At 48.1% G+C, this 13,986-nt stretch overlaps 1 protein-coding gene across 4 annotated transcripts in view; it reads left to right on the top strand.

The window, feature by feature from the left end:
* The window catches only part of LOC147096564 (uncharacterized), a 131,963-nt gene extending 121,225 nt beyond the window's left edge, over positions 1 to 10,738 (top strand). For 3 of the 4 annotated variants that reach the window (XM_085975372.1, XM_085975369.1, XM_085975373.1), the window contains exons 3-4: positions 3,843 to 4,017; positions 6,381 to 10,738. In XM_085975372.1, the coding sequence (XP_085831498.1) occupies positions 6,491 to 7,876 (1,386 nt within the window). In that variant the 5' untranslated portion in view covers positions 3,843 to 4,017; positions 6,381 to 6,490 and the 3' untranslated portion in view covers positions 7,877 to 10,738. The remainder of the gene's footprint in view (positions 1 to 3,842; positions 4,018 to 6,380) is intronic. The other variant, XM_085975370.1, reaches the window with a different exon arrangement.
* Positions 10,739 to 13,986: the final 3,248 nt, after the last annotated feature.

The raw sequence follows: 13,986 nt of genomic DNA, 5'->3' as shown, positions 1-13,986 counted from the left end.
TAAGTGCTCCGCTATTTCATCCTTAATGATGGACTCCAGCATTTTGCCCACAACTGATGTAAGGCTTACAGGTCTGTAATTACCTGCTTTTTCCCTACCCCCCTTTTTGAATAGTGGGGTAACGTTAGCTACCCTCCAATCCATCGGCACTGTTCCCGAGTCTAATGAATTCTGAAAAATCATCCTTAGTGCATCCGCTATCTCTAGGGCCACCTCCTTCAGTACCCTAGGATGCATGTTATCAGGCCCTGGGGATTTGTCCACCTTCAATCCCTTTAGCTTCCTTAACACCATATCCTTAGAGATATTGATTTGCGTCAGTTCCTCCTTTGCCAATGTCCCTATTTTTCCCGATATCCCAGGGAGGTTTTTTGTGTCTTCCTTCGTAAAGACTGACCCAAAGTATGCATTTAGTTGATCTGCCATTTCCTTATTTCCCATTATATATTCCCCCGTATCTGACTGCAATGGACCAACTTTGGTTTTCACCAGTCTTTTCCTTTTGATATATTTATAAAAGCTTTTGGAGTTAGTTTTTATATTTTCCGCCAGCTTGTTTTCGTAAGCTATTTTGCCCCTCTTGATCATGCCCTTTGCCCTCCTTTGCTCTATCTTAAACTGTTCCCAATCTTCCGCTCTGGCGCTTTTTTTGGCTATTTTATACGCCCTATCTTTGGATTTTATGCTGTCTCTAATTTCCCCTGTTATCCACGGTTGAGTCACCTTTTTAGATTTCCTTTTATGCCAGATTGGTATAAACAATTTTTGCAATGAGTGGCCTACTCCTGTTCCGATGTTCCTGTGCCTCTATTTATAAAGCCAATGCTCCCATATACGTTTTTAAAAGCCTTATCGTCCTGTCCTGCCACAGTCAAAGATTTCTGTATCTATACCCCCAAGTTTTACTGTTCCTGCAACCCCTTTAAATTGTACCAGTTGGTTTAAATTGCATTGCCTCATTCTTCCTTCCAAAATGCAGCATTTCACACTTCTCTGCATTAAATTTCACCGGCCATGTGTCTGCCCATTTCACCAGTGTCTCTATTTCCTCCTGAAGTCTTCTGCTGTCCTCCTCACGGTTTACGACTTTTCAGAGATTCGTGTCATCGACAAACTTTTAAACTATGCCCTGTATACCTAAGTCCATGTCACTGAAATAAATCAAAGAGCAGTGGTCCTAATCCCGCCCCCTGGGGACACTGTAAACTTCCCTCCAGTGTGAACAATATCGGTTCACAACTACTGTCTGTTTTCTGTCCCTTCACCAATTTAGTATCCACGCTGCCACTGCTCCTTTAATATCATTGGCTCCAATTTTGTTCACCAGTCTATTATGAGGTACTTTATCAAAGGCCTTCTGAAAGTCCAGAAACAGAACATCAACTGCACAACCTTCATCAACCCTCTCCTATTTCATCCATTGGCTCATTCAAGTCAGCCAGGTTTGATTTGCCTTTAAATAAAATCCATTTTGTCTGTCGCTAATAAACCCATGTTCTTCCAAGTGACGGTTAATTGTGTTTCGGAAATAACACCGATGTTAAGCTGAGTCGCCTGTAGTTATTTGGTTCATCGCGCTCCTTTTTTGAACAGGGAAGTAACGTTTGCAGCCCTCCCGTCCTCTGGCACCTTTCCCATATCCAAGGATTGGAAGATTGTGGCAGAGTGGGTGACATTTCTACTTTGAGCCCTGCCAACCAATTTAGTACATCGTCCTAATCGATTTATATCCTGTCCAATTTCTCTAACACCTCCTCCTTTACTGTACGATTGGCAGCATCCTCTCCTTTAGTGAATACGGAGCCAAAGTGTTAATTTAGTACCTCAGCCATGTCCTCTGCTTCCACAAGATTGCCTTTTTGGTCAGTAATCGGCCCCACCTTTCCTTGGACTATTCTTTCACGCTTTATATGTTTATAAAAGGCGTTGGTGTTCCCTATTATGTTACCACTAATCATTTCTCATACATTCTCCTTGCCCCTCTGTTGCTGTTGTGTGTTTATTACACTAGTGGCAGCGTTAGTGAAACAGCAAAGTACTGAATTTTACAAAGTCTCAAACTGGTACTGAATTAACAATCGCTTTTACATTTCCACAGTGGGGAAAGGAAAGGCCGCTGATTGATAGTTATAATGCACGGGCACACACACAAATGGAGAATTATGATTGTAAAACAGCAGTCAAATCCACCAGTTGTATATTCATGGTGTTTTCTGAGATCCCAGAGGTTGGGTGATTGGGCAGAAGCGTGGCAGATGCAATATAACGTGGATAAATGCGAGGTTATCCACTTTGGTGTCAAAAACAGAAAGGCAGACTGTTATCTGAATGGCAATAGATTGGGAGAAGGGGAAATGCAACGAGACCTGGGTGTCCTTGTGCACCAGTCGCTGAAGGTAAGCATGCAGGTGTAGCAGGCGGTGAAGAAGGCAAATGGTATGTTGGCCTTCATAGCAAAAGGGTTTGAGTACAGGAGCAAGGATGTCCTGCTGCAGTTGTACAGGGCCTTGGTGAGACCACACCTTGAGTACTGTGTGCAGTTTTGGTCGCCTTATCTGAGGAAGGATGTTCTTGCCATGGAAGGAGTTCAGCGAAGATTCACAAGGCTGATCCCTGGGATGGCAGGAATGACGTATGAGGAGAGATTGGGTCGATTGGGCTTATACTCGCTGGAGTTTAGAAGAATGAGTGGGGATCTCATCGAAACTTATAAAATTCTGACAGGTCTGGACAAATTAGGTGCAGGTAGAATGTTCCTGATGGTCAGAGAGTCCAGAACCAGGGGTCACAGTCTAAGGATAAGGGGTAAGCCATTTAGGACAGAGATGAGGAAGAATTTCTTCACCCAGAGAGTGGTGAACCTGTGGAATTCTCTACCACAGAAGGCGGTTGAGGCCAATTCATTAAATATATTCAAGAAGGAGTTAGATATATTTCTTAGAGCTAAAGGTATCAAGGGATATGGGGAGAAGGCAGGGACCGGGTACTGAGTTTGGATGATCAGCCATGATCTCATTGAATGGCGGAGCAGGCTCGAGGGGCCGAATGGCCCACTCCTGCTCCTATCTTCTATGCTTCTATGTAAACGGAGCAAGCTTGGGGTTTGATGTGGTAGAAGGCGAACGAGATGAGAACGGAAATAATCTCGAGTAAGAAAAGGCCCAAAAATTAAACAGTCTGGAGCAGAACATCAATTCGTCTTCTCTTATCATGGAGAAATCAAATATTTGACACACTGTGTGTTTGAAACAAAGCTTATTTATTCACTGAAATAACAACAGAAAATGCTGGAAATACTCAGCAGGCCAGGCAGGACCCGTGGAGAGAGAAACAGGGTTAACGTTTCAGGTCTGGGACCCTTCATCAGAACTGGAAAAAGCTGGAGATGTAACAGATATTACTAAGGTAAGAGGCAGGAAAGTTATCCTGGGTGGATCTGAAACACGAAGGGTGGAAGTTCAGTTGGAATCCACGTGGAATAAGTTGGAACCGGAGACAGTTGCTGAGGAAAGAGATGTGGCTGTGAAACCGAGTCTTGGAAAATGTTGCAAATGGGGATGGCAAAATCATACAGCATGAAAAATGGGAGTAAGGGTCAAAGTCTGAAATTGTTGAACTCAATGTTGAGTCCAGAAGGCTGTAAAGTGCCTAATCGAAAGATGAGGTGCTGTTCCTCGAGCTTTATTTATTCACTATTTAAACAGAATATTAATCTCCAGCGCAGATACAGGAGTTATTAAGATCAGCAGAAACAAACCATGACTACTAGAATGAACATGGTTCAGTCCTCAATCTGATCACAGTAAATCATGTTCCATTCACTAATCTGGTCTTTTACCGAGCATTCCCCGCGGTGGACCACGTGCCGCACCCAGACTACAAGAGCCCAGCGCGCTGGCGCGGGAGGTGCCGGTATATTGAGCATGCGCAGTGCGTTACTGGAGATGGAGCGGAGCTGAAGCCGGGAGCGCGATGGTGCAGCCGGTAAAAATCGCGACAGAGTGGAGTAATGGACCGGTAGGTGGGTGGGGAGGCTTCATAAACAACTCGTGCAGGAGGCAAGCCCCGAATAATAACCTGAAGATCCTGTGTTTGCAGTTGCAGGGATTTCTTCCCCTTACAGGCCCAGGATAACGGCAGCCATCTTTGTAAAGGAGGACGGAACATTTCAGTGCGACGTCACCCTATGCCTGAGATAAAGAGCCTTGTGTCCAATGCGGGGAATAAAGGCCCACAGCCTCCCCGGGCCCTGAACAAGGGACTGGAGAAACTCGCTGCCCTGCGGATCAGACAATCAGCTGGCACTAGTCCCGCCTCTCGGGCTCCCCGATTGGTTGGAGGACCCGCCGCCGGCTCGCTCCTCCAGGCCCGCCCACTGGGTGCCGCAAGCCCTGCCCCTCGGGCTCCCCGATTGGTTGGAGGACCCGCCGCCGGCTCGCTCCTCCAGCCCCGCCCACTGGGTTTCGCTAGTCCCGCCCCTCGGGCTCCCCGATTGGTTGGAGGACCCGCCGCCGGCTCGCTCCTCCAGCCCCGCCCACTGGGTGCCGCTAGTCCCGCCCCTCGGGCTCCCCGATTGGTTGGAGGACCCGCCGCCGGCTCGCTCCTCCAGCCCCGCCCACTGGGTGCCGCTAGTCCCGCCCCTCGGGCTCCCCGATTGGTTGGAGGGCCCGCCGCCGGCTCGCTTCTCCAGCCCCGCCCACTGGGTGCTGCTAATCCCGCCCCTCGGGCTCCCCGATTGGTTGGAGGACCCGCCGCCGGCTCGCTCCTCCAGCCCCGCCCCGCTCGCACCCTATTGGTGGGAAGCTGCCGTCAATCAGGCCGCGGGCCCGGGTGACGTGTCCCCGAGGAGATCACGTGCACCGTCCAAGTGCCGCCACTCGGTCCGGGGCCTCGCGGACTCTGAGGTTTTTCTATTTCTCTCGATTCTCTCCCGATCCACCCCGCGCCATTCTCCCCCCAATCGGAGCGGAGAAAACTCACTTCGCGTCACCGATCGCGACTGTGGAACCGACACCAAGGCCTTTCCCCGGAATGGCCCCGCGCCGACTCCGTCCGGCAGGATCCGAGTGCGCAGGCGCAGCTCCGAGTGGGGGGAGGGGGGTTGGTCTCCTCTGGGCATGCACGGTCATTGCCCTTTGTGACCGGGAGGGGTCGCTGTGCCGGACTCGGCCCAAACCGCCGCTCCCTGTGCGCATGCGCGGACTCTCGTCTGTCAATCAACCAACCGCCAGAAGAGGTCGCTGGTGAGACCAGTGAAGAAAGAAAGACTTGCATTTATATAGCGCCTTTCACCACCACCGGACGTCCCAAAGTACTTTACAGCCAATGAAGTACTTTTGCAGTGTAGTCACTGTTGTAATGTAGGAAATGCGGCAGTCAGTTAGCGCACAGCAAGCTCCCACAAACAGCAATGTGATAATGACCAGATAATCTATCATTTTTTATGTTGATTGAGGGATAAACATTGGCTTGGACACTGGGGATAATTCCCCTGCTCTTTCCCACATTACAACAGTGACTACTTCATTGTAGTACTTCATTGGCTGTAAAGCACTTTAGGATATCTGGTGGCACTATATAAATGCAAGTCTTTCTTTCCTGAAATAATGCCATGGGATCTTTTACATCCACCTGAGAGAGCAAACGGCCTCAATTTAACATCTCATCTGAAAGACGGCACCTCCGACAGTGCCGCACTCCCTCAGCACTGCACTGGAGTGTCAGCCTGGATTTTTGTGCTCAAGTCTCTGGAGTGGGACTATGAACCCACAACTTTCTGACTCCGAGGCGAGAGTGCTGGCCACTGAGCCACTGGCTGACACTAAAGAGCAAGCAGTTCTGACGAATGGTCATCGACCTGAAACGTTAACTCTGTTTCTCTCTCCACAGATGCTGCCTGACCTGCTGAGTATTTCCAGCATTTTCTGTTTTTATTAAAGAAACGAGGGAGTGATTGTTGACAGGAAGAATGTTGGGTCGTCCTGCGCATGCGCACCTCCCTGGCGGCTAAGGCGAAACACCGACTCGCCCCCACCTGAGCCGCTCACGCGTACCAAATGTTGTGGCTCCGCATGCACGCCCGATGTTCCAACCGCGGGGTTTTGTGTGTTGAGCATGCGTGTTGTGGACCGATCGGGATGGGCGATTGTAGAGCAGGAGGGAGAGCGCGGGGCCATGAGCACATGCGCGGGACTCAGTCAACAGAGCACTTTCTGCAGAGCCGGGGCCTTGTGGGTATTGCAGCCACCATTACTGCTGATCCTTTCAACCAACCTGTGCAGCAGCTGGGGCCTGAAAATCAGTTTCACTGCCCCTAGGTTCGGAAAGGGGAAAATTAAACAACAGTTTGCCTCTGATCCTTTTCTGATCTCAATTTACAGGGTTATAGAAGTGGATCAGTTACAGGCGGGAAGCTCAGACCAAACATCACGTCAAGATCTGACAAGAGTCGCTGGATTCATCAGGACCTGAATATCATCGGCCTTTGCACATGGAAGGAGAGAGCAGGGATCGCAGCGATGTCAAACTGCACACTTGTTCAGTGTGTGGACTCGGATTCAGCCGATCGCCTGACCTGGTGAGACACGTGCACCGTCACACCAGGGAGAAACCGGGTAAAGGTGGGGATGGCGGGAAGGCCTTCAGTTCCCCGTCTGCATTGGAAGTTCAACGGCGCAGTCGCACCAGGGACAGTCTGTTCACCTGCTCCGTGTGTGGAAAGGGATTTGTTTGTTCATCCCACCTGCAAACACACCAGGGAGTTCACACTGAGGAGAGACCATTTCAATGTTTTGACTGTGGGAAGAGCTTTAAAAGCCCCAAGGCACTAAAGCTACACCAACTTGTCCACACTGATGAGAGACCATTTCAATGTTCTGACTGTAGGAAGAGCTTTAAAAGCGCTCAGTATCTGAAGAGACACCAGCTTGTTCACACTGATGAGAGACCATTTCAATGTTCTGACTGTGGGACGAGCTTTAAAAGCGCTCGGTTTCTGAAGGGACACCAGGGAGTTCACACTGATGAGAGACCATTTCAGTGTCCTAACTGTGGGAAGAGCTTTAAAAGCCCCGGGGAACTAAAGCGACACCAACTTATTCACACTGACGAGAGACCCTTCAAATGTTCTGACTGTGGGAAGAGCTTTAAAAGCCCCCAGGAGCTGAAGGGACACTGGCGCCTACACACTGGGGAGATGCCGTTCACCTGCTCCGTGTGTGGGAAGGGATTCGTTCAGTCATTCCACCTGATGGTACATCAGCGAGTTCACACTGGGGAGAGGCCGTTCACCTGCAGTGTGTGTGGGAAGGGATTCACTCTGTCATCCAACCTGTTGGCACACCAGCGAGTTCACACTGACGAGAGACCCTTTCAATGTTCTGACTGTGCGAAGAGCTTTAAAAGCTCTGGGGAGCTGAAGGGACACCAGCGCGTTCACACTGGGGAGAGGCCGTTTACCTGCTCCATGTGTGGGAAGGGATTCACTCAGTTAACCACCCTACTGGTACATCGGCGAGTTCACACTGGGGAGAGACCATTTACCTGCTGTGTGTGTGGGAAGGGATTCACTCTGTCATCCAACCTGCTGGCACATCGGCGAGTTCACACTGGGGAGAGACCGTTCACCTGCTCCGTGTGTGGGAAGGGATTCACTCAGTCATCCAACCTGCTGACACATCAGCAAGTTCACACTGACGAGAGGTCCTTTAAATGTTCTGACTGTGGGAAGAGCTTTAAAAGCTCCAGGGAGCTGAAGGGGCACCAGCGAGTTCACACTAACGAGAGACCCTTTAAATGTTCTGAGTGTGGGAAGAGCTTTAAAAGCTCTGGGGAGTTGAAGAGACACCAGCGACTTCACACTGATCATAGAATCTAACAGCACAGAAGGAGGTGATTCGGCCCATCGTGTCTTTGAAAGAGCTGTCCAATTTAGTCCCACACCCCAGCTTTATCCCCAGAACTCTGCAAACTAGTCCTCTTCAAGGACTCGTCCAATTACTGTTTGAAAGTTCCTGTGGAACCTGATTCCAGCATCCTTTCAGATGGTGCGTTCCAGATCTTATCAACCCTCTGTATGAAAACAATTCTCCTCATTTCCCCTCTAGTTCTTTTAGCAACTATTTTAAATCTGTGACCTTTGGTTACTGACCCACTTGCCAAAGTGAACAGTTTCTCCCTACTTGCTCGATCAAATCCCCTCATCATTTTGAACATCTATTCGGTCTCCTCTTAACCTTCTCTGCTCTAAGGGGAACAATCCCAGCTTCTCCAATCTCTCCACATAACTGAAGTCCCTCATCCCTGGTACCATCCTGGTCGACCTCCTCTGCACCCTCTCCAAGGCCTTGACATCCTTCCTAAAGTGTGGTGCCCAGAACTGTACACAAGACTCCAGCTGAGGCCAAAACCCTGCAGCTGTACAAAACCCTGGTTAGACCACACCTGGAGCACTGTGAGCAGTTCTGGGCACCACACCTTAGGAAGGATATATTGGCCTTGGAGGGAGTGCAGCGTAGGTTTACCAGAATGATACCCGGACTTCAAGGGTTAAGTTACGAGGAGGGATTACACAAATTAGGGTTGTATTCCCTGGAATTTAGAAAGTTAAGGGGTGATCTGATCGAAGTTTTCAGGATATTAAGGGGAACAGATAGGGTAGATAGAGAGAAACTATTTCCGCTGGTTGGGGATTCTAGGACTGGGGGCATAGTCTAAAAATTAGAGCCAGACCTTTCAGGAGTGAAATTAGGAAACACTTCTGCACACAAAGGGTGGTAGAAGTTTGGAACTCTCTTCCGCAAACAGCAATTGATGCTCGGTCAATTGTTAATTTTAAATCTGAGATTGATAGTTTTTTGTTAACCAAAGGTATTAAGGGATATGGGCCAAAGGCGGGTGTATGGAGTTAGGTCACAGATCAGCCATGATCCCATTGAATGGCGGAACAGGCTCGAGGGGCTGAATGGCCTCCTCCTGTCCTATGTTCCTAACTAGTGATTTGTAAAGGTTTAGTGTAACTTCCTTGTTTTTGTATTCAATGGCCCTATTTACAAAGCCAAGTATCCCATACGCTTTCTGAACCGCCTCACCAACTTGCTGTGGCACTTTCAAAGACTTGTGAATATGGACCCCCAGGTCCCTCTGCTCTTGCACCCCCTCAAACTAGTCCCATTTAGATTATACGGCCTCTCCCTGTTGTTTCTCCCAAAGTGCATCACTTCACACTTATCCTCATTTAATGTCATCTGCCTTGTGTCTGCTCATTTCACAGTCTGTCTCTGTCCTTCTGAAGTCTGCTACTACTACACTCACAAAACTTGGCAACATAGTAAATAGTATCATCCGTAAACTTTGAAATTGTTCACCTATACCCAAGTCCAGGTCAGTTATATATAACAAGAAAAGCAATGGTCCTAATTCCGACCCCTGGGGGAGCCCACTGCATACTTCCCTCCAGTCAGAAAAACATCCCTCAGCACTGCTCACTGCCTCCTCTCCCTTAGCCAATTATATACCCAAATTACCATCAGCCCTTTAATTCCCTCTGCTTCTATTTTCAGAGTAAGTCTCTTCTGTGGTATTTTATCAAATGCCTTTTGAAAGTCCATATATACAACATCTGCTGCACTACCTTCATCAACCCTCTGTTACTTCATCAGAGAACTCAATCAGGTTAATCAGACACGATTTACCTTTAACAAATCCATACTGGCTGCCCCTTATTAATCCACGCTTCTCCAAGTGAGAATTAATTTTGTCCTTGACAATGGTCTCTAGTCGTTCACCCACCACTGTAGGGGTCGCAAAATCCCCTCAGCCCCCGAAGATGGGGAAATATTAATCCACATCGTAGACGAAGACTTGTGTGATTTAAATTGTCTCTGGGTTGGACAATGTTTTAAAACATACCCAGAACCGCAAAAGGCTGCGTTAAAAAGCTCGTAAGCTCGGCAGCACTTGGACACTGGAATCAAAGAACTTTGTGAAAATCGCACACTTTAAGATTGTACATTTTATTAAAAGATGTATACTTGAGTTTTGGACTGTTTAAATTGCCCAGGGCATAAAAATGGCTGAACAGACTTCATGGAAACAGAATTTTAAAAGGCAGCAGAAAAGGACAGACAGGCTGTTAGCATATGAAAAGCTCAGCGCTGCCCTGCAGTAAGTTTGAATGGAGACCGAGCTGTCAGTCACCCTGTGGTATTGGGTGGGTCTGGTAGCCTACAAGCTGCTTGTTTACACTGGGGAGTGGCCCATTTGAATCAGCCAATCATCGGACGGCAAGCACAATGGGTTGTTTACACACATCCATTCACTGAAATTGACTCTACTACGTGATGTCTCCATGTATGAATGGAGGAAGTTAAATGCCCTTCTCTTGTGTATTCGGACTTTTCGGCGTGAAATTGCGCACGGACCTTTTCGGTGTGAAAACAGCAGGGACTCTCAGGGTATAAAGATTAAGCCCAGGAAGTCCTCTGCCCCCTTTTTTGTCTCTTACTCTTTGGACTGCAGGTGAGCAAGGCTTCTGACCCACTAGCAAGACAATCTAGGGAGAAGTAAAGGGGTGGTAATTTAAGGGAAATGTTGCTAAGATTGTATGGTTAACATTGTAGCCATTTATCCCTCGTTTTTGCCGTCTGCCTTCCCCTGTTAAGCAATTTTACCGTGATTACTTTGATCGTGTGGTGTAGTTTCTTTAGTTTTAATAAAATTTGACTTTCTTGCATCCAGACCATTTGTCCGTTTTTAATATATCATTATTAATTATAAGTTCCTCAAGTCAGAACTGGAGGGTGGGGGGGGGGGGTTTAGCAATTCAAAACCGCTGATTGGAATTGGTCACAGTGCAGTGGCAAAGGCTGCCTGACCAGGTAAATTACCGTAACCAGGTAAAGGATGCCCACCTACACCACTGACATTAGACTGATTGGCCTGTAGTTACCAGGTTTATCCCTCTTCCCTTTTTTCACCTGGGGACAGCGCGTCACAATCGGCCCCAGCGCACCTGAGTTGGAGAGGAGGCCCCGCCCCCTTGCCGCGCCACCATTGGTTGGAGGACCAGGCCGCCCAGCTCAGCCCTCTTCCTATTGGTCAGAGCTCCCGTCAGTCCCAGGCCGGGCCGGTCTCCATCCACCTGATTGGGCCTCTTCCTCTGATGATGTCACAATCGGCGCTCCGTTCGGTGTCCGCGGAGGTCCCGCCCGCCTGACTCTCAGGTTTGGTTTTTCTCGTCTTTTACTTTGTAATCTCGCTCTCCGCTCCCCCCTCACCTCGATTTAAATCGATTCCCCAACACTTGACTTTACCGCGGCCGCCTCTTCCTCGGAGGCCCCGCGCAGGCGCACTGGCAGCCTGGTGTTGTGAGGGGGCCGAATGTGCATGCGCGGCCCCGCCTCTCCACATTTAAAGGGACATCCACCCCCTCCACATTTAAAGGGGCATCCACCCCCTCCACATTTAAAGGGGCATCCACCCCCTCCACATTTAAAGGGACACCCACCTCCTCCACATTTAAAGGGACTCCCTCCCCCACTCTCATGTCCTCTACTGTGGAGGAGGAATTCCTGGAGTGTTTACGGGATGGTTTCCTGGACCAATATGTCGAGGAACCAACCAGAGATCAGGCCATCTTAGACTGGGTATTATGTAACGAGAAAGGATTAATTAGCAGTCTTGTTGTACAAGGCCCCTTGGGTCGGTGTGATCATAATATGATCGAATTCTTCATTAAGATGGAGAATGAAGTTGTTGACTCAGAGACTAGGGTCCTAAATTTAAATAAAGGAAACTACGATGGTCTGAGGAGCGAGTTGGGTAGGATTGATTGGGGAATGTCACTCAAAGGGTTGACGGTGGATAGGCAATGGCAAACATTCAAAGACTGCATGGATGAACTACAGAAGTTGTTCATCCCAGTTTGGCACAAAAATAAAACAAAAAAGGTGACTCAACCGTGGCTAACAAGGGAAATTAGGGACAGCATAAGATCCAAGGAGAGGACATATACAGGAAACTTTCGTTTAACCGGAGGTTAAAAGTCCAGAAAGCTCTATCTACCAGCAAAATTCAGGAGCTGTTTTCTATAAGTTTTTTTTACTTCTCGTTGCTTTTTTTCCCCCCAGTCAGGCTCTGCAAGGCCTGTAGCTAAGCAACAGCTTCAGCTAGAGACGCTTGCAGCTGCAGCCGACTGTTTTGAAGCTGTTGCTAAGCAAGAGGGTTTGTTGATTCACACGGAGCTGAAAAGCTCTGTATGTTTTAACATTCGCGCTGGTTTATACGGCTGTTTTGATCTAATGGCACCAGCTCGGTCCTGTCAGTGCCAGATAACAAAGTTTCCTGTAAATTGGCCAGAAAATGCGGTAAACCTGAGGATTGGGAGCAGTTTAGGATTCAACAAAGGAGGACAAAGGGATTAATTAAGAAGGGGAAAATAGAATATGAGAGTAAGCTTGCAGGGAACATAAAAACTGACTGTAAAAGCTTTTATAGATATGTGAAGAGAAAAAGAACATAAGAAGTAGGAGCAGAAGTAGACCATACGGCCCCTTGGGCCTGCTCCGCCATTCAATAGGATCATGGCTGATCCGAACCTAGACTCACGTCCACTTCCCTGCCCGCTCCCCGTAACCTCTAATTCCCTTATCAGTTAGGAAACTGTCTATCTCCGTTTTAAATTTACTTAATGTTGCAGCTTCCACAGCTATCTGAAGTAGCAAATTCCATAGATTTACCACCCTCTGAGTGAAGAAGTTTCTTCTCATCTCAGTTTTGAAAGGGCAGCCCCTTAGTCTAAGATTATGCCCCCTAGTTCTAGTCTCACCCATCAGTGGAAACATCCTCCCCACATCCACCCGATCAAGCCCCCTCACAATCTTATATGTTTCGATAAGATCGCCTCTCATTCTCCTGAATTCCAATGAGTAGAGGCCCAATCTACTCAACCTTTCCTCATAAGTCAACCCCCTCATCTCCGGAATCAACCGAGTGAACCTTTTCTGAACTGCCTCGAGAGCAAGTATATCTTTTCTTAAATATGGAAACCAAGACTGTACGCAATATTCCAGGTGTGGCCTCACCAATACCCTGTATAACTGAAGCAAGACTTCCCTGCTTTTATACTCCATCCCCCTTGCAATAAAAGCCAAGATTCCATTGGCCTTCCTGATCACCTGCTGCACCTGCATACTAACCTTCTGTGTTTCATGCACCAGGACCCCCAGACCCCTTTGTACTGTAGCACTTTGCAGTTTCTCTCCATTTAGATAATAACTTGCTCTTTGATTTTTCCTGCCAAAGTGCATAACCTCACACTTTCCAACATTATATTCCATCTGCCAAATTTCTGCCCACTCACTTAGCCTGTCTATGTCCTTTTGCAGGTTTTTTATGTCCTCACTCACTGCTTTCCCTCCCATCTTTGTATCGTCGGCAAACTTGGATACGTTGCACTTGGTCTCCTCCTCCAAATCGTTAATATAGATTGTCAAGAGTTGGGGTCCCAGCACTGACCCCTGCGGAACACCACTAGTTACTGACTGCCAACCCGAGAATGAACCATTTATCCCAACTCTCTGTTTTCTGTTAGATAGCCAATCTTCCACCCATGCCAGTATATTACCCCCAATCCTGTGATTTTTTATCTTGTGCAGACTGATTAAATGTTCTGACTGTGGGAAGAGATTTAAAAGGTCCCAGGATCTGAAGAGACACCAGCCTGGGCTGGGAAAGGGGGACATGAGACAACATTCTCCCTCTTACCCCCTTTCTAAACTCCTTTTCCAGGGTTTTAGAAGTGGAGCATTTACAGACAGGAAGCTCAGATCAAACATCACCTCAAGATCAGACAGAGTCGCTCGATTCATCAGGATCTGAATATCATCGGCCTTTGTACATGGAAGGAGAAAACAGCTGTAAGAACCGGGTTTTTCTGGTCCTCTTCTTGAGTTCCGTAGTACGAAGAATTCCAGGCTCGAGGGTTCG

The sequence above is a fragment of the Somniosus microcephalus genome, unplaced genomic scaffold (assembly GCF_052327205.1).
Source record: "Somniosus microcephalus isolate GS21.2 unplaced genomic scaffold, FLI_Smic_1.0 unresolved_chr1, whole genome shotgun sequence".
Lineage (NCBI taxonomy): Eukaryota > Metazoa > Chordata > Chondrichthyes > Squaliformes > Somniosidae > Somniosus > Somniosus microcephalus.
The sequence above is the reverse complement of the archived record's forward strand: the minus strand, read 5'-3'. Positions and strand labels throughout refer to the sequence as shown.